Source organism: Lipophrys pholis (assembly GCF_963383615.2).
Source record: "Lipophrys pholis genome assembly, contig: SCAFFOLD_36, whole genome shotgun sequence".
NCBI lineage: Eukaryota > Metazoa > Chordata > Actinopteri > Blenniiformes > Blenniidae > Lipophrys > Lipophrys pholis.
The window spans coordinates 205,001-231,644 of NW_028292098.1; the positions used below are offsets into that span (position 1 = coordinate 205,001).

Consider the following 26,644-nt stretch of genomic DNA (forward strand, 5'->3'; position numbering starts at 1 on the left):
TCTGTCAGGCCTTTGCCGTCTTCTGGACTCAGTGGAGACGGAGGAAACTGGACTTTGTGAGTTTGGCCAAATGGTGGGAGGTGGGGAAAACCCAAATTCAACTTTTCTGCAGGCAGTACACTGCACACAGGACACAAACACAAAAAGACCATCTCCATCGTCTAGAAAAGGAAATTAGCACTTTGGAAGAAGAAATTAGTAAAGGAACAGAGAGCAATAGAACATTACCTGGCAGGAAGAAAGCTTTAAATACTTTCCTCCACACAAAAGCAAAAGGGGCTTTACTCAAAAACCATATCACCTCAATTAAAGAAATAGATGCTCCGACCCGCTACTTCTTCAAATTAGAAAGAAAACCCAGGAACAATAATATGATGACACACCTCAAACATAGCAATGGAACAATAACAACAGACCCTTCTGAGATGAGGAAGCTGGCCATCAGTTTCTACTCAGACCTGTTCAGTGCGGAGACCTGCGACCCTGGTAACGTGGACCAGATCTTGGAGGGGCTCCCACGGCTGGAGGAGTCCATATCAGCCTCGCTGGAGTCCAGCTTCTCCCTTGAAGAGATGTCCACGGCGCTCCAGCAGCTCAGCAGTGGACGGTCTCCCGGGATCGATGGCCTCCCTACAGAGTTCTACAGCAGTTTCTGGACTCTGCTGGGGGAAGACCTGTTCCAGGTCCTGAACTACTGCTTGGACACTGGACTGTTGCCTTTGAGCTGCACGAGGGCCGTCCTGACCCTGCTGCCCAAGAAAGGAGATCTGGGCCTGCTGAAGAACTGGAGGCCCGTCTCACTCCTCTGCACAGACTATAAAATAATAGCCAGATGCATCGGCAATAGACTAAAAGACTGCCTGGACAACGTCATCACAGTGGGACAAACATACTGCGTCCCGGAACGAAGCATCATGGACAATATATTTTTGATGAGAGACATTATTGACATTTCACACTCACAGGAGCTAAAAGTAGGACTGTTCTCCATTGACCAGGAGAAAGCTTTTGATAGAGTTGATCACCTTTATTTATTTAAAACACTTTCTTCTTTTGGTTTTGGGAGAAAATTTATTTCTTGGATTAAATTACTCTACACAGGTGCCACTGTACTGATGAAAGTTGGAGGGGGGCTGAGCCGACCGGTCCCTGTTCAGAGAGGGATCAGGCAGGGCTGTCCTCTGTCCGGGATGCTGTACAGCATCGCCATTGAGCCCCTCTTGGCTCAACTCAGGAGCAGTCTGCCAGGCCTTTCAATTCCAGGAAGTGGGGGAACTGTTGTGCTATCAGCTTATGCTGATGACATAACAGTTTTCATCACCCACAGAACAGACATCCAGACCCTGCAAAGCAAACTCACCTTGTACGAGAAGGCCTCCTCAGCCAAGGTGAACTGGACCAAGTGTGAAGGGCTTCTCCTGGGGCAGTGGAACAATCAGCAGCCAACTCTACCTGCTGGGCTGCAGTGGAGCACGGAGGGAGTGAAGTGTCTGGGCGTTTTTCTAGGAACCAGCGACTTCCAAAAGAAGAACTGGGAAGGTTTGGCGGAGAGAGTCAGTGCCCGATTGTCTCGATGGACTTGGGTCCAGCCACAGCTGTCTTACAGGGGGAGGACTTTGGTTGTTAACAACTTGGCCGCTTCAATGCTCTGGCACCGCTTCACTGTGCTGGAGCCTCCTGCAGCCCTGATCAAAGATATACAGAGCAGACTGGTGAACTTCTTCTGGGGCGGAGCTCACTGGACCAGAGCTTCAGTCCTGTACCTTCCTCTGTCTGAGGGAGGTCAGGGGCTAATCGACATCCAGAGCCGCCTGAAGACCCTCCGTCTCCTGACCGCACAGCGCTACCTGTACCACCCAGAACAGCTATGGGCAGAAACGGCATCTGTACTGTTGGGAAGAGTCGGAAACCTCCACTACAATAAACATCTGTTCCTCCTCGACCTGGCTGAAGTGGATCCATCAAGCACATCAGTCTTCTACCAGTCTGTCCTGAGAGCCTGGAGGACTGTTTTCACTGCCCAGAGAGACTCTTCCCAGGTGTGTGGCAACGTAAAAGAAGAGCCACTGTTCCACAACCCCATGATCCAAGCCAGGCTCCTCCACTCCCCGACCATACAGAGGACCCTAACATCAGCTGGTCTGACCAAGCTGGGCGACCTGAGGACGGTGGGACAGTGGAAGACTGCAGCCAGGTTGACCCAAGAGACTGGGCTCAAATCACAAAGACTGGTGGAGAAACTGCTGGAGGAGGTGGTGAGAGCTCTACCTGGTTCCTTCAGGGAGGCTCTGGGGAAGGAAACACCAACCGACCAAAGAGCCACAACCTTCGTCTTCCCTCAGCTGTCCATCAGTGCTGCGGTCAGGGAGCAGGAGGTGGACAATGGACTTCTTCTCTCCTTCTCAACACCAAAACTCTCTAAGTTTTCCCAACTGCAGAAGAAGGACCTCTACATAATCACAGTAAAAGTCATAAATTGTGCGTCACTGACTGGTGTCCAGGAGTCCCGGTGGTCTGGGATGTTGGCACCAGGGTCCTCACCCAGAGGCAGCTGGAGGTCCCTGTACAAACCCCCCGTAGAGAAACGCACTGCGGATCTCCAGTGGAGGGTGGTACATGGGGCCGTGGCCACAAACAGACATGTGGCACGACTCAATCCCCAAACTGACAGTCGGTGTGTCTTCTGCCAAGCCGAGGAAACCCTGGATCACCTCTGGCTACACTGTCGGAGACTGACCTCCCTCTTTGCTCTGCTGCAGCAGTGGTTGACCCAATTAGGTCATGTCTTTCATGGTGGCCTTTTCATATTTGGACCAAAATACTCTGCAACCCAACGTAGGAACATCTGCCTTGTCAACTTCCTGATAGGACAGGCAAAAATGGGCATCTGGTTGTCACGGCGCAACAGAAGCCAAGGTGCAGGGTCTGATGATGCTCTGCAGATTTTCAGAGGCCTGGTGGCTGCTCGACTCAGGGTGGAGTTCACCTTCCATAAACAAGTATCGGACTTGAAAGAATTTGTTTCTGTTTGGACTGTTGGTGGTGTTCTGTGTGCCATAGAGCATGAAGAACTGCAACTGCATTTCTAGTGTGTGTGTGTGTGTGTGTGTGTGTGTGTGTGTGTGTGTGTGTGTGTGTGTGCTGTAAATAGATTAGTTCTCATCGCCTGTTTATGAGTGTTCTTTTTGTGTAAAAAAAAAAAAAAAGTGAAAATAAAGAACTGTTAAAGGTCAAAGGTCTCTCCCTCTCTCTCTCTCTCCCTCTCTCTCTCTCTCTCTCTCTCTCTCTCTCTCTCCCTCTCTCCCTCTCTCTCTCCCTCTCTCTCTCTCTCTCTCTCTCTCTCCCCCTCTCCCGCGCTCTCTCTCTCTCTCTCTCTCTCCCTCCCCCCTCTCTCTCTCTCTCTCTCTCCCCCCTCTCTCTCTCTCTCTCTCTCTCCATCCCTCTCTCTCTCTCTCTCTCTCTCTCTCGGTGCATGCTGGGAGTGCGGAAGGGCTGGGAGCGTGTGTGAGCAGGGAGCGTTTGTCACGTTTTCTTCTGTATTTTTCATTGTTAATGTCCACAATCAATATAGTTTAATAATCACAGTTATTGTATATAATAATAATTTGGTTTTTTTCGTTTTTTCTCGGGGGTTTTTCGGTGGGTTTGCGTGGTCCGTGTTTGCCGGCGACTGGCTGAGGCCATGTCGTCCGAGCTGAGAAGGCTCACCCGCAAACACGGGATCCGCATCTCGACACCTTTCCCCTGCAGCGTGGAGCAGATTGCTCTGGCTGTGGGGGAGAAGGTCGGGTACAGCAGCGTGAAGGCGGCGGCCCGGATGAACGGCGCCGTGGTGATCTTTATGGACCGGGTGGAGAAGGCCAACTCCGTTGTGGAGACAGGAATCACCGTGCTGGACAGGTTCGTCCAGGTACAGCCGCTGTCCCAGCCTGCTGTCCGGGTGATCCTGTCCAACGTCCCTCCTTATGCTCCAGATGAGCTCTTAACTAAGGAGCTTTCCAGATTTGGAAAAGTGGTGTCTGGCTATAAGGAAATCCTGTCTGGAATTAAGTCTCCGCTGCTGAAACACGCGATCTGTTTCAGAAGACAAGTATTTATGATACTCAATAACCGGAATGAGGAGCTCAACCTCAGGTTCCGTGTGAGAGTAAATGATTATGACTACGTTGTCTTCGCGAGCTCAGCTGGCATGAAATGCTTCGGCTGTGGTGAGGAGGGACACACGGTGAAGTCCTGTCCGCGGCGGGCTGAGTCGGCTCAGCCCGGTTCCGCGGAGTCCCGTGGCGCTGCTGCCACGGCCGCCGCTACCCCGATGCCGGGGCCGCGGGCCTCCGTCTGGGGGGTCCCCCCCCCACTGGTGGCTCCGCAATCCGGGCTCCCGGGAGACGCGGTGGCTGGGGCTCAGTCCGAGCGGCCGATCGCCGCTCCTCGGGTTTTACCGAGGAGACGCGCTGCTGTGACCGACCAGGAGAGCATCAAACACGGGGTGAGTAGTGTAAATACACCGGGTGAAGTTGTGAATGTGAGCGTGAATGAGGAGAGTATGTCGGGTGGAGCTGGAGAGGAAGGAGGAGTGAATGACACTGAATGCAGCGTGAATGAAAGAAATGTAAATATCACTGGTGAGGTGGAGGAGAAAAAAGGAAAAAAAGAAAAAAAAGTGGTTGATAAAAAGAGTGAGCCAGATGTGGAGCAGGAAAGAGAGGAGGAAGGAGAAGGAAGGAGCAACATAGCTGATCAAGTGGAGGAGGCAGGAGGGAGCAGCAAGGCAGAACAGGTGGAGGAAGCAGAAAGGAGTACAGCAAGGGCAGAACAGGTGGAGGAGGAAGAGATGGAGGAAGAAAAAATTGGAAAAAATAAACCTGCAAAAAGGAGGAGGAAGAGAAAAAACAGTGAAACAAAGAAAATGTGTGGGGAGAATCGGGTGTCAGAAGACAGTGGAAACGAATATGCGTCAGATAACAGAGACATTTCTTTTAACAGTTCTCAAAAAACCAAAGTACCGTACAGTGCAGAAAAATTTAAGATGTTTTTACAGCAGACGAAAAACCAACACGGGGTAAAAGTAGAGGACCACTTCCCAGACCTCAGTCTTTTTATTTTTTCGGCCAGACTCCATCTGAGCAGCAGACAGGAGTCCGTCCTCACAGGACAGGAGGGTTTTAGATTAAGGAAACTTGTGCTGAAAACCAAAAAACTTTTAGACGATGATGCTGACAGCCAAGTTTGTTTTAATTAATGTATTTGTTTTTATCCTAGTTTTAAACATCTCTTTTATCATGGATGTTTTTAAACTGGGTATTTTAAATGTGAACGGAGCCAGAGATCTGATAAAAAGACAAGCAATCTATGAGACAGCCACACTTAAAAAGATAGACGTCCTGTTCCTTCAGGAAACCCACAGTGATTTTAGTAATGAAGCTGAGTGGAGGAGGGAATGGAAAGGGGAGGCCATGTAGAGCCTCCACACTCCTCTCAGTGGAGGAGTGGGCCTCCTCTTCTCCAGGGCTTTTAACCCCAACTCACTGGAGGTCCAGCACTGTGTACAGGGGAGGTTGCTTTTAATCAAAGCTCAGTTCCACCATTTTAAATGTGTTTTTATTAACTGTTACGCCCCAACAGCCGGTGCAGAGAGGAAGCAGTTTTTCCTCAAGTTAAGTGAGGTGGTAAGTGGGTGTGGGTCGGAGGACTATTTGTTTCTGGGTGGAGATTTTAATTGTACAGAAGACGCGGCATTAGACCGCAACCATGCAGAGCCTCATCCAGCCTCTCAGCACGCCTTAAGGCAGCTGGTCCACTCTCAGGGCATAGTGGACGTCTGGAGAAGGATGGTCCAGCCTTAAGGCAGCTGGTCCACTCTCAGGGCATAGTGGACGTCTGGAGAAGGATGATCCAGCCTTAAGGCAGCTGGTCCACTCTCAGGACATAGTGGACGTCTGGAGAAGGACGGTCCAGCCTTAAGGTAGCTGGTCCACTCTCAGGACATAGTGGACGTCTGGAGAAGGACGGTCCAGCCTTAAGGCAGCTGGTCCACTCTCAGGACATAGTGGACGTCTGGAGAAGGACGGTCCAGCCTTAAGGCAGCTGGTCCACTCTCAGGACATAGTGGACGTCTGGAGAAGGATGGTCCAGCCTTAAGGTAGCTGGTCCACTCTCAGGACATAGTGGACGTCTGGAGAAGGATGGTCCAGCCTTAAGGCAGCTGGTCTCAGGACATAGTGGACGTCTGGAGAAGGATGGTCCAGCCTTAAGGCAGCTGGTCCACTCTCAGGGCATAGTGGACGTCTGGAGAAGGATGGTCCAGCCTTAAGGCAGCTGGTCTCAGGACATAGTGGACGTCTGGAGAAGGATGGTCCAGCCTTAAGGCAGCTAGTCCACTCTCAGGACATAGTGGACGTCTGGAGAAGGACGGTCCAGCCTTAAGGTAGCTGGTCCACTCTCAGGACATAGTGGACGTCTGGAGAAGGACGGTCCAGCCTTAAGGCAGCTGGTCCACTCTCAGGACATAGTGGACGTCTGGAGAAGGACGGTCCAGCCTTAAGGCAGCTGGTCCACTCTCAGGACATAGTGGACGTCTGGAGAAGGATGGTCCAGCCTTAAGGTAGCTGGTCCACTCTCAGGACATAGTGGACGTCTGGAGAAGGATGGTCCAGCCTTAAGGCAGCTGGTCTCAGGACATAGTGGACGTCTGGAGAAGGATGGTCCAGCCTTAAGGCAGCTGGTCCACTCTCAGGGCATAGTGGACGTCTGGAGAAGGATGGTCCAGCCTTAAGGCAGCTGGTCTCAGGACATAGTGGACGTCTGGAGAAGGATGGTCCAGCCTTAAGGCAGCTGGTCCACTCTCAGGACATAGTGGACGTCTGGAGAAGGATGGTCCAGCCTTAAGGCAGCTGGTCCACTCTCAGGACATAGTGGACGTCTGGAGAAGGACACATCCTGACTGCCGACAGTATACCTGGTCCCACTTTAGAGAGAGCAGGGTCTCCTCAGCCAGGTTAGATCGTATTTATTGTTTTAAACATCATTTTAATGTCTTTAAGAAGTCTGATATTTTACCTATTGGTTTTACTGATCATTGTTTACTTTTAAATAGTATTTTTATCAGAAATGTTTTACCCAAAAGCGCCTACTGGCATTTTAATTCAGTTTTAACCTTTGATAGAAGTTTTAGAGGCTTTAATGTTTTTTTGGGAGGTTTTTAGAGAGAGGAAGGGTGATTTTAGCAGTCGTAGGCAGTGGTGGGACCACGGTAAGACTCAGATCAAACTCCTGTGTCAGCAGGACACCCTAAATGTCACAGGTGACATCACCAGGTCTATGAAGCATCTAGAGACCCAGATAGTGGAACTGGAACATCTAAATGAGTCCACAGGAGATCGAGGTTATATTGAAAGCCTCAAAAGCAAAAAAAAAGGCTTTAGCCGACCTGCTGAACGTTAAAGTGCAGGGCGCATTGGTCCGGTCCCGGTATCAAACCATCTCTGGGATGGATGCTCCCTCTAGCTTCTTCTTCAGCCTGGAAAAAAAGAACGGTCAGGGGAAAGTGGTCCACGCACTGCTCTCAGACACGGGGCAGGAGATCTCGGAACCAAGCCAGATGCGAAGGAGAGCGGTGAGCTTCTACGCGTCCCTGTACCAGAGTGAGTACAAGGAGGAGCAAGGTCTCCTCGAGGGGTTCCTGCGGGGACTGCCTCAAGTCTCCGAGGAGGAGCATGGTCTCCTCAAGGGGTTCCTGCGGGGACTGCCTCAAGTCTCCGAGGAGACCAACAAACAGCTGGAGGCCTGCCTGGAAATGCAGGAGCTGCGGGCGGCACTGCAGGCGATGGCAACGGGCAGGTCTCCTGGGATTGACGGGCTCACCGCTGAGTTTTATAAAGCGTTCTGGGACATCCTAGGTAAGGATGTCCTAGACGTATTTAATGAGTGTCTGGCCTCTGGTTCCATGCCAGTGTCCTGCAGGAGGGCAGTCCTCACTCTGCTCCCTAAAAAAGGGAACCTGCAGGACATCAAAAACTGGCGCCCTGTGTCGTTGCTCTGTGTGGACTACAAACTCCTGTCCAAAGTACTGGCCTCCAGGCTGGGGAGGGTTATGGAGCAGGTCATCCACCGGGACCAGACCTACTGTGTCCCTGGCAGTAGGTCTGGTAGGTTTAAAAACATTCTGTGCTGTACGGAAAACAATGAACTGCAATTTGCACATTTTTTAACATAAATGATTTCATAAGGCTCTGACGCACAATGTGACTGTTTTCTGACAAAATGTGTAAAAGGTGTAAATAAAAGTGTTTTAAAAATCCAAAAAAAATCTCTCTCTCTCTCTCTCTCTCTCTCTCTCTCTCTCTCTCTCTCTCTCTCTCTCTCTCTCTCTCTCTCTCACGGTGCAACCTCAGCTCCGCCCACTGCTCCCAGAGTCCAGATCCATATTTCACTTTCTCTTGTATTGTTTGATTGTACACTCATAGTGACAGGACGTCTTTTCCTTTATAAATGAGTTCCCAGTCATCCGATTGTACCTCAATAACTAGTTTATCCAGGGATTCCACTCTTCTGACTCATTTGTAATGATATCCATCTGTTGTCTGTTTTAATCTTTCTGTGGTTTTTATTGGAAATAGTAAAAAAACACATCTGTGATGCAGCGTTTAAACTTTTCAACTGCACAGTTTATTTCTGGCACTTCACAAACTACAGACCCACAATTCTCCCAAATCCTAGAAAAACTCTTCAACAAGACTCTTCAAACAGACAACAGATAGATATCAGTACACATGAGTCAGAAGAGAGGAATCCCTGGATAAACTAGTTATTGAGGTACAATCAGATGACTGGGAACTCATTTATAAGTACAAGAGAAAGTGAAATATAAAGATATTTAATGGATGACAAAGGGCTTAAAAAATGCATCTAAGAAGAAGAATACGTGACATAGAGAATCCAATAAATGATGAAACTCTCCTAAAATAGTGCTTCATACTCGGATACATCACTGAGCAGATTTTGTGTCAGCAGCCACCTCCTCTCGGTCTGAGTCCCACACCAAGCCTGTCTGACGTCCGTCTGCAGCTTGTGCTGGCCAGCAGGGGGCGTAATATGGATGGAACTGTACAAAAATAGTACTTCATAGTTATATGAATGTGTGTTTAAGTGGCAGTGAACTTCACACGTTCCCAGGGAGGAAGTGAAAAGAGGAAACAGCTGTGGCTGGAGAGAGAGAGAGAGAGAGAGAGAGAGAGAGAGAGAGAGAGAGAGAGAGAGAGAGAGAGAGAGAGAGAGAGAGAGAGAGAGAGGGTTACTCTGAGGGTTATCAGTAATATTACTGATTACTCATTACTCCTTTAAAAGTAACTGAGTTACTTTGGTGATTACTTGCTTTTAAAAGTAACTAAGTTAGATTACAAGTAACTTCTTTAGTTATTTCCAACAGCTGTCTACAACACCTTATATACACCTTTACAAACATGTTGGTGAAGAAATAGTTTGATAATGATTTAGTTGTCAGGTTAGTGAAATATCTCCTAAAATGTTCTGACTCCAACCATGAAATCCTCACTAACAGACAACACTTCCATAAATCCTCCCCTCCAGCAAGCAGCCACACACCACAATCCAGAGTGTCCTGGTGAGAGAGGGACAGTGTCCTGGTGAGAGAGGGACAGTGTCCTGGTGAGACAGGGACAGTGTCCTGGTGAGGGAGGGACAGTGTCCTGGTGAGAGAGGGACACATGCTGCTCAGGGCTTTTCCTCCTTGTCTTACATGAACTGATTCAGTTCAATAAAAACCACCAACACGGGGGACGTAGCTCAGTGGTAGAGCGCATGCTTAGCATGTATGAGGTCCTGGGTTCAATCCCCAGCATCTCCAAGCTTTAGGTCTCACATCAACAGCAGCAAGTAGATTAATAGCAAGCTAGTGTCTCTTGATTGTGAGGAGACACAAGCCAAACAGGCTCTGACACGTCTCATTCACAAGCATGAGACACTTTTCTGTCCCATTCTACAAACTTCTTCAAGTCTTCTTCACCATCGCTCTATATTCTTCATCATCTTTGACAGGTGGAGCCACTCAGAGTAGTAGTAGTTTCAAACCTTTATTCAGAGACTCAGTCTCCTGATCATTGAATGTCCACTTAGAGAAACCAACTCTTGGACAAATGAGCCACACCCTTCCAAGAAAAGCAGCTCCAGCAACCGGACACACAATCAAAGCTTTGATAGTTAATGGTGAAGACAAGCTCCTCAGGAGTTTTCCTCCTTGTCTTTCAGGAACTGATTCAGTTGATAACAATCTAAGAACTTCAATTTTGCTAAATTCATTTTTATACGTTGATTTGACAAGATTTCTTTCTTCACTTAGAACTTTTTGAACAAAGTCCTATTTTCATTGTGATGTTCACTTAAATTGACTTGATTTTGACAGAAATCTCTTTTTAAAATCAAAATGAAGACGTAACTAGGTAGACCAGGTAGCTACAACACTGAGCAGGGAGCATCTCCATGGCAACAGACACTGATCTCCTTTGATATCCTTAGATCTCCTTTGATCTCCATGAGGTGCCTCTCTCATCTGCTGAATTGAATCCACAGGTGGTAATGAGACATTGATGGACTCTGCCGCTCTCTGATTATGTAACTAAAGTATTTCAGCATTTTCATAATTTTTATGTGCTGAAGAGTCCATTTCTTTTACAATTTGGGATTGTCTTACAGTTTGAGAGAGAGTATTGAGAAGAAGACAAACTGTCTGAGGTATCTTTCCATAAATGATTGTGAAGTGTTGTTATTTCCAGTGTTGGACAGGGTATTCATTGTACTCCATGTACACCCACCAACGACCCCTTGTATACTAGAAATGACAACTCCAGGTACATTTGTGTGTTTTAAGAGTGTTGATAGTCTTCCTGGGGAAAACAAGTCAAATCAGGCTGCCTGCACTTCACACAGTCTGTTCTCTTCATGCTGACTTTGTCCTCTTCTAAATGGGACTAAACTGCTCTGTTGTCCGTCTCCTGTTTCAGTCTGATGTCTTCACCATCAGGAGGAAGAGTGTGTGTCCTCAGAAGCCTGGTTGTTTCCTTTAATGAAGATCAATACACTCTCCTTCAGGAGGACCTGCTAAGTTGATCACTGGATATTGTCCATGTAGCAGTGTTACCTGCTTCTTCTTCAAATGGAACATTTATTCTGAAGAGTCTCCATAAGAATGAAAAGTCCATCAATGTTATTTTTAGTCTGAAGATAAATGACACCCCAAAATATTTGAACTTTTTCATACTTATGTTCTTTGAAAGAGAAATAAATGTTGACATTTAGTTTAATGCATACAATATTTGCTACTTACAATGTAAAAAAAAAAAGTAAAGTTTCTAGGTACTTTGAATCAAGTTTAAATATAGCATGTTGGCCTGTTAGGTTTAAGAAAATACAACTTTTTCAAGACTGTGTGATTTGCAGCTTGATCTTGATAACTCAATAGTTCATCTGTTCATCCTGACATTTCCATCAGAACAAGAGTGATGACTTTAGTTTGTACTGTAGGCAGATATACTGTGTGAGAATTAGGCCCTGACTATCCCAAAAGTAGTTTTCTTTTTCTAAATGTGTAAAGCTGTGTACTCACATTATAACAGGTGTTAGAGAAATCTTCTCTATTATCATTAATTCATGTGTTTGTAGACATTGTTGTGCTGCATAAATCCTATCTGCTGGTGGAGAAACACTGGGTGTAAGGACCATGTGTGTGTGTTCTTAGATAAACCGCTTAATCTGCTGGAACTGTCTGTGCAGACTGACGCCCGGGGGATAGAAATGCATTGCGAGTCACTCATGATTACTAGATCAGGAAACGCCTATGCTTGTGTGAACCAACTGTGTCAATAAAAGCTGCAGGGAGACTGAAGCTGGACGGAGATATTCAGGAAGCTGAGTGAGTCAGACTTCATCTCCCCTTGCAAGTCAAAACTGTATGATGTGTGTGTTGTTCTTCACTCATCCGTATATTTGTCAGACTGCTATCGAAGAGTATTTTTCTGACACCTTCCTGTGTCCTGCTGCCTGGGCTCTCAGTCAGCTGGGACTGAATCTTTTCTTGGGGAGCCTGACAGAGCCAGCATGTAACATGGCCTGGTGATTGGCTCAGCAGCGATGGGGGCGGAGCCTCCTCTTTGTGTGCAGGAGGCTTGGAGGGACAGGTTGAAGCTTGTCCTGTGCTGCCAGTGAAGCAATGCCAGGTTGAAAGAGCTCCTGTGAGGCGTCTGCCTCCAGTTTTCTCTTAACAACAACATGTTGGATTCATGTTCATGTTTATTTAAAGACTTTTTTTTTTATAGAGAATCCTATAAATGATGAAACTCTCCGAAAATAGTGCTTCATACTCGGATACATCACTGAGGAGAAGACCCGGCCGGTATGGAGCTCATCTCCTCCGAAGCTTAACCAGGCTCTCCAGCAGGTCCTGCGTACCCACACTTAAGCACCCCCCCCTCGGACTAAACACTTCCAGCCCACCCCGCTGGAACACCGTGCCCCTGGACTCATGGAGTAGAGAGAGAGAGAGAGAGAGAGAGAGATTTACACTGGACTTGGACTTATGTCTTCTTTGTAATTTGGAAAATCCCCAAGACCTGACAGAGTACCTGCTGAATGTTGTAGTACTTTTCCTGGCTCCGGCTGAGTTTAATTTTTTCAGGTACAAGTAAGCTGGGCCAGCTTCCTAAATCACCCACGAGGCCTTGCAAAGAAAGGTAAAGATACATCAGAGGCTCCTCTTACAGATCAATACCCTCGCTTAAGGGAGATGTAAATATTTCAGCTGAAGTTCTGTCTTGTAGACTAGAGGACATTCTGGCCTCAGTTATTTCAGACAGTCATACTGGGTTTTTAAAGAATTGCCACTCCTGTTTCAGGAATCTCTTCAAAGTCAGTGAAAACATTGGCTTTGATTCAAACTTCATAAAGTGGGTGGGGCTCCTGTGTTCATGTCTCTCTGCTTCAATTCTCACCAAGTCCCAGGTGTCCCACCCTTTCTTCAAAGAGGACCTCAACAAACATGTCCTGACATGTCCAGCCGTTGGAGGAACTTTGGAAGCTTATTTAAGACGACAAAAATGTTTTTACACCGAAAACATGAAACAAAGAGCCAACAAGGAAACATTGAAACCAACGAATAAAATCAAAGGATTAAATCAACAATTTATTCTAATTAATAGCCAAGGCCTTAACAAAATAAAATGACTGGAACTCCAAACTAAACACGACCGTTGAACAACATACCCGGTTAAACAGCAGCTTTTAAAACACAAGAGTCTACACTACTTACTAGTGTTGTTCTGATTCCAATTTTGTGTCCCGATACCGATACCCGGTTCCATAGTATCGGCCGACACCGATACCGATACTTGCCTATACTGCAGTGTTTAAAAAAAGATATGGCCTGTTTTTCTTCCAATTCTTAAGAACTGCATACTCACTTGGTTGTATGAATCATTGCTATCATGGCTTCATCTGGCTGCTTAACCCTTTGTGAAACAGGAAAAAAACACCAACACAGTAAATGTAGGACAACTTTTTTATTTCCTACCTGGTATGGGTGGAACTGAAAAAATAATAAACTTTTCTTAAACCTGAGCTTTAGCTCACAAATGCCAAAAAATAGTGCAATATCCATGTACCGGTAAATACATGTAAAACAGTAGTTCAACAACAGTTGAATTTAAATTAAAATAACAAATAATACAGATATGAGGCTTTCCTTGGCATGCACTGAATACGTCACCATACATGGATCAGGAGTTGGGGCAGCAGTGAGTTAGAGTCGGGAGAGAGAAAAACACACGGCGCTGCGTATCAGCGAGTTAATAGTTCGTACCTGCCGATACCGATACCAGCTTTTAGTGTGGTATCGGCCCCCCTCCCGATACTGGTCTCGGTATCGGCACAACACTACTACTTAGATTGAGATAAATCAGAGAAACTACAAGCAAACCAACTGAAATGATCAGCGCAAAACAACAAATCAGAAAAATTAGAACAGAGAATGTTGAAATCAATAGAGACCTTTCAAAATAAATGACATTTTTCAGAAGTTTCACTCAAGACTCGAAATCTCTGATTTTCCAGAAAACTGCTTCTAAGGAGAACTTCTTGAATAATCCATCCATCTTGTATCCCCCTCATGGTGGTGGGGTACTGACGCTGATCCCAGCCTGCTATGGACGAGGACAGGACCCACCTGGACAGGTCACCGTCTATCACAGGACAAACACACACTCATGTTCACACCGAGGGGAAGTTTATGCCACCTATTAACCTTACATGCATGTTTTTGGAGTGTGAAACCCATGGACACATGGTGAAACATGCAAACTCCACATAGAAAGGCCCCAGCTGGTATTTTAACCATTTCTCTCTGAGGCGAGGGGGAAAACCACCGTTCCACTGTGTGGTCCTCTTCAACCATCCATACTTCCCTAATCTTATAGAAAATACCAGGGCCAGGTTATATGACCTATTTCACTAGAGGAATTTGCTGCTGCTATCTCAATACTGAAATCTGGAAAATCACAAGGACCTGATGGATGATGTCATCTTCTTGGCTTTTGGCACCCCAGCTCAGTTGAGTTGTTGGGTATCGGCAGTCTCCTCCCTCTTCACTCTTCTTCCTGTGTTTTCCCCTCTGAAGTGTTTCTTGTCTGTCTCTCTCTGCTGTCTGTGCCTGTGGCCTGTCTCTCTCTCCTATTTATTTCTACCTTGCTGCAGGGCAAGGCTGGCCACGCCCCTTCTGCTGTTCCTCCTTCTCTGCCTCCCCTCCCTCCACTGCTCACCTGCTATCTATCAAGTTAATCAAGCACTCACATGCCTGCTCTCTAGAAACACTCCAGCTCAACTTCCAGTAGCTGTGAAATAATCTGTTTCCTACGGTGGTAACAACTTCATCCTTTAAAGTTCTCACGTGTATTTTTGCTTCCTGTTTTTTCACTTGATGTGGGCTTTGTTCCTGATGCTGCCTCTGATACTCCAGATCTCCTCTCCGGTCCCAGGCCCGCCTCGCTCTGACTGGTACTTGATGAGGTCATTCCATCGTAGGGTGGGTCTGCCTGCTTGCTTTGCAGGGTGTCTAGGAGACGTCCGTCTCTTCCTGTCCCACAGTGAAAGCAGTGATTGTGTGTCTGCTTGCTAAGTGGTGTCCTCATCAGGGGCCGTAAGCTGTGTACTAAACATGTATCCTGATGAGGAGACATCGTGATTGTGCAGAAATACCGGCGGAAGAAGAAGCAGATTAAAAATAAACGTGATCCTAGGAATAGTAATCTTAGCGCCTCGCCTCTTAAAGACGGAGGCACAAGAATAAATATAAAAAGTTCATCCATTAATGCTTTAACAATCATTTTGGTCGATATTCCTGGTCTAAAACTCTGGTCTATTCTGGAGTGTTTCCTCCTCCAGAGGCTCACAGAGCTGGCTGCATGTTTCAGCCACAATGTCTGGGGAACCAAACGTTCATATGCTGCTGATTTTCTCTGAGCTGAACAAACTGAACGCTTCTCTGCAAGGTGGCCGTACACATGTATGACAGAATGGAAGGCTTTCTCCAAACCAGCAGAAGATGGAGGGAGCGCGTCAGAAAGGGAAGATCCTCCATGTCTCCATCAGTGGAGGAACTGGCAGGTTCTGCTGTGCTCTCTCCTCCTGTAACACCAGCAGTTCCTGACCACTGGGAGGCGCTGGAGGGAGGATTTCAGAGCTCCTTTACTGAGATGGTTTGACCTCTGCCTGACGACCTCCGTCCATCCAAGGACACATCAGTTGCTGCTCATCAGGGTCAGAGGTCACACTAATGTGGGAGTATGTGAGCATCCACAGACGGCTTGAGGATTGACGTCACTTCTACATGTCTGCTTCAGATAAAAACATGAATCTGAATTATTCCAACAGCTCAGTGTCGTAGGCAAGAAGTCTGTTTGTAACAGGCAGTGGCACGGCCACCCTGCAGCTTGTTCATGTTTAAAAACCTGAAAATATCAACCTGTGTATTACTTCAATAGCTTAGTATTGAATGGACAATAACACAGTAGCTCTGTTTATACATGGCACCAGGCCAGCTTCATATAAAACACAGTTTCATACAATATATATAGTCGGGGTCCCTGCTCCGTCTCTCCATCAGTTTGGGGTCCTTGGCCTGGAAAACCTTGAAGACCCCTGGTTATGATACAAGCTCTGAAGTGTGTCTGATGTTGCTTCATAAAGTTTCAGTTACAATCCAGGCTGGTCAACGTTTCATTAGCAGCTGTTTGGAGCAGTTTCATATTCATATTTAGGTTCATATTTTATTTTTTAAAGTTTTAAAACTCTCATCATTTCAGTTTTTTTAAAGCTGTTGTCTGTTTTTTTTCCCCATTACTCATTTTTGCTTGTTTTTCTTTTTCATTTGTTGTTTTTTTCATTGTGATTTTCACAAGAGACCAGGTTCCTTTTGAAAAAGACTCTGGTGTGTAAATAGAATGAAAATAAAAGAGTGTAGAAGTGGTGGAAGCAGACAGACGGTGGGTGGAGTGGAGAGTCTTTGTTTCTCCACACAGACTGAAGCTGTCAGGCCAAACAGGTGAAACATTCCAACAGGTGAAGCTCCACCCCCTCTGACTCCACCCCCAACATCAGTGCACCACACCTCCTCTCTCCGCTTATGTCACCTGGCCCCGCCCCCTTCTAATGTGAGCCCTTTTTCCCCGTGCAACCACAACACAATGTTGATTTCAGTGTGGTTCAGTGAAGTTTCAGGGAGCCGCTACAGAGGAGCTGAAGAGCCACATGTTGAACAGCTGTTCTAAGAGAAAACTTCTTCCTCCAAATAAAGTGTCAGACTTTCTATTAAAGCTCCACCTTCACTTTAAAGTTCAGATTGACGTCATGAAACAGGTTTCAAACAGGTTTTCTTAGGAATGTCCTCCTCTGGGTGTGTCAGAGCAGGAAAGAGAACGTCGACGCTGTCAGACATCAGAGACGGACTGAGACAGACGGAGACGGACGAAGAGCAGCTTCTTCTCTCCACAAGTTTCCTCACACGTGGAAAAGTGTCTGTAAGAAGAAGAGAAGAGAGTTCAGGTGAGAATCTGTCAGCTCTTTAGAAGCTTCCACAACGGAGCAAAAGACTTTCTAACTTCTCTTTTTCTCTTTCATTCACACCATCACAAACCTCTGACAGCTGCTTTCTTCTTCTTCACCTGTTGGACAAACATTTCATCCTCCATTTAACTCCTTTCTTCACTTCTTTTCTTCTCCATGGAGAAACTCTGAAAACATTCAGCAGTGGGCGGGGCGTCAGCCCTCCTTCACTCTGATTGGCTCATGTTTGTGTTAGTCTAAAACATTCAAACACACACACACACACACACGCACACACACGACTCAGTCATCTCATTATTTGTCATCCAGACGCTTCATTTTTTTCCCTGAAACCTCCAACTGACATTAATCCTATTGATTGTTGTATTTTCCATGTTTCTATATTTTCTTCTCTCATCTTATTTCCTCTGTTTGTTCATTATTTATGATTCTTGTTTTTCTTCTTTCTCTGTTTTGTCTCGGCGTGGTGTGTGTGTGTGTGTGTGTGTGTGTGTGTGTGTGTGTGTGTGTGTGTGTGTGTGTGTGTGTGTGTGTGTGTGTGTGTGTGTGTGTGTGTGTGTGTGTGTGTTGAGCAGGTTGGTGTGTTTCTCTCTGTCTGACTCAACATGTGGGACGTGGATGAAGAAGACCCACCAGAGTGTGTGGACAGGTAAGAGACGTCCCCCCCTCCTGCATTCAGTCAAACAGCAAACAGAAGAATGGACACTAAATGTAAACTCCATAGAAAGATGAAATGTAGTAAAAGTGGCTCTGCTGTATTGACACGTCTCAAGGCTCAGTGATTTCAAGTCATCCAAAGTGAGCTGAAGTGATTTCAACAGGCAGCAGAAAAAGAGCTGCAGTAAAGGACATGAGGTGCAGAGACATTCCACCGTCCCCATGATCAGTCCCAATGTGATCATGAAAGACACAAGGACAAGCAGTGGAAAGGACAAAGACTAGAAGATCATGTGTTGTCTTTCAGGTCAGAGTTTCTAACTCCTCTTAACCTGATCCAAGGTCAGAGCAGTGTCACCTTTCCAACAGGGAGTGTAAAGGAAGTGGACGTCTCCACATGACACTGAAGTCCAAACGTCCCACATCACTAACTTACAGTTTGGTCCACAAAGATTTGTCCAGAGACAAAGTTTGTCTCATTTTGTTCTGTATATTACCACAGGAAATAGACATGAAACCCTCCAGACTTCAGCTTTAAATCAGTGGCTTCAACTAAAACATCCCATAACAATGTGAGGAACTAAAGGATTTGAACACAATCCCTTCATGTCAGAGGCTCAAAAGTCACTGAACCAATGAAATAAGAGAGAATCAATCCTTCATCTCTCACACTTGTTGAAAAGCCTTTGCAGGCAATGACTGGCTGAAGTTGGGAAATCATGACGTCAGCAGGCGCTCGCTGGGTTTCCTCTATTTTAATGCTCTTCCAGGCTTCACCGCAGAGCCGCTCACTTGATGTTGCTTTGTGGGCCTTTCTAATCCAAGTTTAATCTGTAAGAAGTGAAATTCAGGTTCTATTGGATTGAGATCTGGTGACTGACTGGGCCTTTCTAATCCAAGTTTAATCTGTAAGAGGTGAAATTCTGGTTCTATTGGATTGAGATCTGGTGACTGACTGGGCCTTTCTAACACAAGTTTAATCTGTAACAGGTGGGATTCAGAATACAGATTATTGTGGGAAAAGTCAGAGTCCAGATCAGATGCTCCTACTTTTCCAGGAACTTTGAAACAAATGGCAGATTGGAAATGACATGAAGCTTATTGAAGTTCTTTCATCAAACATATTTTTACTGATCAATTCCTGAAAACTTTTCCAGAAGAAAATAACATTAAAGTTCTTTTGTTGAAAACAGGAAATGAAATGAGAAGAACCAAGTGTGATCTGGTGATCTAATACAACACTTTGACTGTGTGTGTGTGTGTGTGTGTGTGTGTGTGTGTGTGTGTGTGTGTGTGTGTGTGTGTGTGTGTGTGTGTGTGTGTGTGTGTGTGTGTGTGTGTGTGTGTGTGTGTGTAGACGTAAGAAGCTCAGACACACAGCAGGGTCTTCAGTATCCAGCAGCTTGTCTATGAAGAGTGACCGGTCCAAAGATCTTCAACCAGACTTCAGTACTGAACCTGGACCTTCAGACACAAAGTAAGAAACTCTTTCTTTTCTTTTCTTTCCTCAAAACCAGAGTGAGAGAAGTTGTGCTCACTCTAAGATTCACTTCCAGTATTTTAGTCCAAGAGTCCAAACTGCAAACTGACCAGCAAAGTCTGATCCTACACTCTTTCAAAAGTCCTATTTTGATGATGAATCTGCTGGTTTCAAAGTTTGAAGACAAGATTTGAAAGTTGTCAGTGATTGGATGATTTGGATGTTGGTTGAGAAGAAGTTCCAGAGTTGCTGGCTGAAGGCTCTGGACCTCCTGATGTTCATCCAGGCTGGAGGTCAGTGAGGCTGAGAGAGGAGGTCAGAGAAGTACTGTGGACGTTGGTGAGACGTGAAGGAGGAGGGTGAGGGACAGAGGAGATCAATGAGGTACAGAGGGAGGAGCTTCATCAGGAACTTGAATGTCTGGAAAAGAATTGTGAAGTGAAGCTGTTGAACTGAAGTCAGTGGAGTTTCTGGAGAAGCAGTGTCATGTGAAGGATGGAAGGTGTTCTGATGATGAGTCATACAGAAGAATTTGACAGCAGGTGGAGTTTCTGGAGGATTTGAGAGGGAGAGCAGAGAGAAGGAAACAGGTGGAGGTGACCAGGGTGTGGAGCAGTGTGGAGATGCTGCTGGGTGAGAGGGAGGAGCAACAGTGCTTGATGTTACCAGGGTGGAAATATGCTGACTCTGTGATTCTATTGATGTGGGTTTGAAATAACAGAGTGCTGTCGAGGAAGACACCCAAACTCCTCACCCTGACTGGAGGGGAACCAGAGGAGCTGTCCATGATGGAGGACTAACTAGGACCTTTAATGGACCTGAATCATATGAGGAGAACTTCTTTATCACTGCTGAGTTTGATCAATTAGAAGAAGAACCAGGACTTGATGTCCTGTAGACAGTCACTGATGGAGGTGGGTGGGAGGGTGGAGTTGGTTTGGTGGAGACGTAGAGCTGAGTGTCGTCTGCATAGCAAAGAAACTTCAGGATGTATTTATGAGAAATATGGACAAGTGGAGGAGATGGACAATGAAGAAGGTGGGACCAAGTACAGAGCCCTGGGGAACACCAGAGGAGAGGGGGATGGGGGGGATGTAAAAGATTTGAACTGAATGAACTCAATGCAACTAAAGACAAATCTTTATGTTGCTTGTTGCTCTCTGTCCCTGTTCTCTCACTTCATCACTTTCTATCTTTGAACCTTCAACCTGAAGAACAGAAAGTCTCCTCTGGTTCTGCAGGTTTCCGACTCTGAGTCTGGTTCTACAGAAAGTCTCCTCCTCTGAGTCTGGTTCTACACTCTTCTTCCTGTTAAAATGTTTTTTCTTTCTACTGTTGCTTTTACTTGCTGTGGTGGAACAGTTGAGTTTTTTCTCTGTAGAAGTACCTTGAGATTATTGTGGTTCTCTATGAATTGAATTGAATCAAATCAAATGGAATTGAATGGAACCAATCCAGTGATGTGATGGACAGTCTGATGGACGTCAGTCTGTAGAGGAGGGTTACATGGAGTTGGAGACACAGGCTGTACTCAGATTCGAGGAGGAGGAGGAGGAGGAGGAGGAGGAGGGTAAAAGTCCAGAGTCCGCTGCAGTCAGGTGGTTGATGGTGATTCTGATGAGAGTTTCTGTTTCTGAGCTTCATTGAGGGAAACCAGACTGGAACTGTTCATACTGATTATTGTGGGAAAAGTCAGAGTCAAGATCAGATGCTCCTACTTTTCCAGGAACTTTGAAACAAAAGGCAGATTGGAAATGACATGAAGCTTATTGAAGTTCTTTCATCAAACATATTTTTACTGGTGAATTCCTGAAAACTTTTCCAGAAGAAAATAACATTAAAGTTCTTTTGTTGAAAACAGGAAATGAAATGAGAAGAACCAAGTGTGATCTGTTGATCTAATACAACATTTTGTGTGTGTGTGTGTGTGTGTGTGTGTGTGTGTGTGTGTGTAGAGGTGAGAAGCTCAGACACACAGCAGGGTCTTCAGTATCCAGCAGCTTGTCTATGAAGAGTGACTGGTCCAAAGATCGTCCACCAGTCTTCAGTACTGAACCTGGACCTTCAGACACAAAGTAAGAAACTCTTTCTTTTCTTTCCTCCAAACCAGAGTGAGAGAAGTTGTGCTCACTCTAAGATTCACTTCCAGTATTTTAGGGAACTGAGTTTTAGTCCAGATGGAGTTTCTGGAGGGGAACCAGAGGAGCTGTTGATGATGGTGGAAAAACTAGGAACTTTAATGGACCTGAATCATATGAGGAGAACTTCTTTTAACTTTCAACTTTAAAGTTATTCGACCAGAATCCATTTGGGAAACATGAAAAATTTAGGATCCAGTTTCAGTTGTTGATGTTGATCTCTAATACATTAGTACCTTTCTGAATGGAATTGGTCATGACACTCACACAAACACATAATTCCAGCATTTAAATTTAAAGGAACATGTTACGGCGGGGAGACAGAGGCTCAAGCGCAGAAAGTCACCAGAACAGAGATGAAGGGAACCAAGGATTTTATTTATCATAAGAAATAATAATTTTAGAGTTCTCCTCCAGAAGAGATAAAGTCTTTGGGGAGAGTGGCTCACGGGTCAGGCTAGCGTGGACGGAGTCAGGCTGACGGAGCGAGGGGACATGTCCTTGTCCGGACGGGGGCTCCCGGGAATCAGCACCAGAGCCGAGTACAGAGCAGATTGGGGCAGAGCAGGTTGAACCTGTGGTCCAGTGGGCGGCGGCCGAGGCGGTGTGGGAAGAGCTGGTGCTGGCTGGGCCCGAGCGTGGAGTGTTGACGATGTCACTTCTTGTTGATATACGGTCCCGCGTCGAGTGGAGTGAGGAGCCCGTTTAAAAAGCAGAGCCACTCCTCCAAAACGCCTCCACCTGCTACCCGCAGCTGTACTGAATCCTGGTAATTAACCCAGCCAGCTCTTCCATCCCAAACACCACCTCCAGGCACGCCCACCTGAAACACACTGCAGGGAAAAAAGCACACACCTGCAGCCAATAACCCCTCCCCCTAAGGGGCTGCAGGAGAGCCGATCATGACAGAACATACCAGTGTGTTGACCTCTTGCTGATTAATGATCAGTTTCACAACATTTAAGAATATTCTGGAGGTTCTAATCCTCTTTCTCTGAGAAAGTCCAGTCTTTTATTTTGGGCTGAATCGGTCCAATGTTGATCATTTTGCTTCAGCTTCTGCGACGCCATCTTTGATATCCCAGAAACCCTTGTGGCAGATTTCCCAAGATGATGTCAGTTAGGAAACATCAACACAGTTTGATGTTTGGTTTGTAAACATCAACTTTGGTGGATCGATTTGGGAAACTGCAGGTTGGAAATGAGTCCAAATGAGTGTTGATGGTCTTGTTTTGGTGTTTTGGTTTATTCTCTCTGCAGAAGGGAGATGTTTTATGGGAAGTACATTTTGAAGATTGTTTTTCTGGTAGAGTAACTTTAAATGTGGAACTACAGTTTATAACTATTAAATATCCTCACAGTATTTTCACAAAGTCTGACTTAGAGAATCAAAGTCTCAGTTCTTCCATGTATCTTCCATTGTTCCAGTCAGTCTGTTCCTGATGTTGTGTTTGTTTTTAGCTCTGACTCTGACTCTTCATCCAGCTGTGTGTCCATGAAGAGTGACCGCTCTAAGGAGGCATCCTATACCTTTAAATGTGGAGCAGGAAGTGGTGATGAGGGGTGAGAATCAGTGTTTGTCTCAGGATTCCTCATCACACCACACAGCAGCTTTAACAAAGTCAACATGTTTCTGCAGCGTGAGCCAGCAGAGCTCCCAGCTTCTCCCTGGTGGCTCCGCCCCTCAGCAGTAAAGACATCTGGACTCCACATTTATGGTGAGAACACGTCTCCACTCAACACTTTACTGTCACATCATGAGACAGAAGAAGCTGCTGTGACTTCCAGCTGAAACATGAAACAGACACTCAGCTTATTAGATCCATTCAGGTCCAAAGTGAAACAGTCCAACCTTCATCCAGCTTCCAGGCTTCACTGATGCTTGAAGCTGCTTCTGCTGGAGATCCCACATGAAGTGTGATTTGGCTTCACATGTTGTCCATCCTGCTCTCTGCACTGGATTTACACTCACATCTCAATCTGGCTTCAGTTTCAGCTCAAAGTCAACTCCAGATGTTTCTCTGTTCCAGCTGCTGGAGGACAATATGGTGACTTTCATGAAGAAGGAGCTGAAGGAGATGAAGAAGCTCCTGAGTCCAGATTACCCAGCATGCTCAGAGAGTGAGAGGGAGGATGAGGATGAAGAGCAGAGGAGCAGCAGAGAGTCATTTCTGAGGTTCACCCTGGACTTCCTGAGGAGGATGAAGCAGGAGGAGCTGGCTGAGCGTCTGTGGAGCAGTAAGAGGATTTGATCTCTGTCAAACCCAGAATGATATTTTACCAGCTCTCCATTTAAAGGGTCCGGATCCCGAGTCCCCACTGTGGTTTAACAGACAGAGGACAATCTTCCCGGTGTCTGTTTAAGCTGGCAGGTGAGGAGATTGGCTCTGAATACTCTCAGTCTTCATCCCAGGGTCATCCCTCTCTTCATCTGGATATGCCACCCAGCACAGCAGCCCAGCTGATAGGCCGACGTAGCAGACACCCTGGTTCACTACTGCTTTCCTCTGGGTTCCACCAGCACTTGTTAGGTTTAAGAAAAATTCTTTAGTGACCTGGCGTAGGTCTCAAGGACATGGTTTTATTAACTCCAACTCTGCTGGAGTACCCTGTAAGAGCATTTTGTTTGGAGCACACATCAGAACCTTTAAATCCCGTTGAGAACGTTGGAAATCAGGACTGTCCACCGTTTAGTACTTTAATTACATGATGTTCTGCTTTATTAAAGCTTGGGCAAGGGCAAAGCATGCAGCAATAATGCAAGTAGAATAATACTGTTTATTACAATGCATTGATTGAGTACATCAAATGGTATATAAGTAAAGAAATAATTTTTAATATCTTAACCTGGACTTCCATTGAGCTCGGTGAGACAGAGGGGAGACGTTTCCGGTTCATCCTCTCTGCAGCACCTCTGTGGTCGTGGTTTTAGCAACCTGTCAGCAACTACTGCTGTGAATGAGAGGAGAAGAGAACTGGACTGTCCCAAGCCGCTTCATTTCCTATAATATCAACTATCAAAAATCCAGAATCTTGTTCGTAAGGGAAAAACAAATAACCTGGGAAAATTGGGGAAATTTAGACCAAATCAAAACCAAGATGGAAATCAATAACACTAAAAAATGGGAAAAACAGCAGCTTGGAAAATTTTAAAATATAGAGGGGAAAATTAATAAATTGGAAAAAATATAAGCAACAAAACAAAGAAAAGAAAAAGAAATAGAAATTTGAAAAACAAAAACAAATAGAAAAAACAAAGAAAATGAAAGCTGCAGGCAGCGTTGGTCGGGACCTCGCCCCCTGGCCCGTCGGGGTCGGCCCAATCACAGCCTCCGGCCCTTTAAGTGTTCTTCACCTGGAAACCACACAAGTTTCATTGGGATCATTATGTTACATTACTGCATGGAAGTGAAGCCAGAGTGTTTTATGAAGTAATCATGGAACATGATTGGAACTAACTTCACTTCCAGGTCTTGTATGGCGTTCTGACCGCAGGCTGAGGTCTGCATGAGGCAGCAGGGGGCGCTCCGCTATGAGACGCATCATTAATATATTCTACCCACACAACTTCTTTCTAATGAAGCCAGACTTTAGGTTCATCAGTAACTACTAAACCAACCACATAGTACTGTAAAGGAAAGCTTAAATAAGTCCCAAGCTCAAGTTGAGCTCTGTTTTTCAGCCGTCCTTTTAGAAGATTTACTGTCCAAACTACGTCTGAAGGTTTGAGTCAATTGAAAAAAGATTCAAGCTTTAACCGAGGTTTAAAAACAGAGTTAGAATCGGTCAAGAGGATTAAAATATGTTGCGAGTCCAATGGCCGAGTCAAATAACAAGGAGTCGAGACAAGTGTTCCCTTCATAGCTGTCCAGCCTGCAAGCATAGCTGGAGCTCGTGACGTCTGGTTAGTAGCAGGTAACTTGGTTCTAGTGGTCCGGGTTAACACGCCCAAGGACTAGGCAACAAGGCAGGAGCTTCCAAAGCTGAACTCGGCTTTATTTCCACTATTGCTCTACAATCACGGGATACGAATCCATGTGAGCGGGCGAGCTCTGACCGGGTCGCTAACAACAACACACGGAACTTTAGACATAGAACTATAGACACAGAACTGCTTCATAGAGCTACACTTAAAAGATTCTTCCATGAACACACCTCTCTCCTACATCACAGTTTGATGTTTTACAACTCGTCACAAGAGGGCAGTATTGCAACACAAGTCCGTGTGTGTGTGTGTGTGTGTGTGTGTGTGTGTGTGTGTGTGTGTGTGTGTGTGTGTGTGTGTGTGTGTGTGTGTGTGTGTGTGTGTGTGTGTGTGTGTGTGTGTGTGTGTGTGTGTGTGTGTGTGTGTGTGTGTGTGTTCCGTCTGCAGCCAGCAGTCGTGAGAGAGAATGAACAGTGCCGATGTTGACCTCTTGAAAAAATGATTGTTAATGGAGAACCGTTTAAAATAGAGACAAAAGTATCTCCTCATTGAAAGTACAAGACCTGTACCTCTGTATTGGTGTAGTTTCATCAACCTGTGAGCAGGTTTAGTAAGTAAAATGTGTGTTGAAAGCCACGTGGACGAGACGGCAGCATCCGGCATTAGGAACTTTGATTGCTAATATTAAAAAGGCGATACGATCTTCAATCTCAGAGGAGCTTTAAACTGGACGAGGCGGCGGATTCGGTGTTCAAAACTTTGACAGCTAATAAAAACAGAACCGCTCCACGACTGAAAATGATATTGGGGATTATTGAGGAGGAGATTCTCCTCTGTCATTTAGTAGGTTTCTGAAGTCGATAGATATTCGTGCTCAGAGTAGCTAGTGATTGAAAATCTTATTTGTTTGAAAATCTTATTTTGAAAGACAAATTGCGGACTTCCTGTCAGATTTAGGTCAGGGGGGTACCGGCATGTGATTTGTCGGGCTCGATGAGATGAACATTTAGGTTTTGGTTTGATCTCTCTACGACAGTCCTACGGGCCGTGGTTACCGTTTAAGTGTTTTTTGTGGCCATTGTAGTGTTTGTAGGTGGCGCTAGAGATCACATTTTGGCACTCTGGGGGTTAATTTGTTCATTTTCTTATAATGTTATCCAGTGTTAATGAGCGTGTCAAATTTGGTGAGTCCTTGAGGATGTTCAGGCGGTCAAATGTCTTCTCCTTCATAGGTTGAGGGCCGTTTTTGATAGAAAATTGTAACTATGAAAGGCAAACTGCTGACTTCCTGTTAGATTTAGGGCTGGAATGCCAGGATGTGAT

At 45.8% G+C, this 26,644-nt stretch overlaps 4 protein-coding genes across 5 annotated transcripts in view; 3 read left to right on the forward strand and 1 right to left on the reverse strand.

Moving 5' to 3' along the window:
* LOC308128180 (NACHT, LRR and PYD domains-containing protein 3-like) overlaps positions 1-26,644 on the forward strand; it is a 182,330-nt gene that overhangs the window by 144,078 nt on the left and 11,608 nt on the right. The gene's annotated exons all lie outside the window — the stretch shown is intronic.
* The window catches only part of LOC308128182 (NLR family CARD domain-containing protein 3-like), a 180,592-nt gene that overhangs the window by 44,751 nt on the left and 109,197 nt on the right, over positions 1-26,644 (reverse strand). The gene's annotated exons all lie outside the window — the stretch shown is intronic.
* The window catches only part of LOC308128185 (NLR family CARD domain-containing protein 3-like), a 66,030-nt gene continuing 60,631 nt past the window's right edge, over positions 21,246-26,644 (forward strand). The window contains exon 1 of the mRNA XM_080493892.1: positions 21,246-21,333. Coding sequence (XP_080350018.1) covers positions 21,266-21,333 — 68 coding nt within the window. The 5' untranslated portion in view covers positions 21,246-21,265. The remainder of the gene's footprint in view (positions 21,334-26,644) is intronic.
* The window catches only part of LOC308128183 (NACHT, LRR and PYD domains-containing protein 3-like), a 75,412-nt gene continuing 71,803 nt past the window's right edge, over positions 23,036-26,644 (forward strand). The window contains exons 1-2 of the mRNA XM_080493890.1: positions 23,036-23,114; positions 23,427-23,634. Of these exons, the coding sequence (XP_080350016.1) occupies positions 23,112-23,114; positions 23,427-23,634 (211 nt within the window). The 5' untranslated portion in view covers positions 23,036-23,111. The remainder of the gene's footprint in view (positions 23,115-23,426; positions 23,635-26,644) is intronic.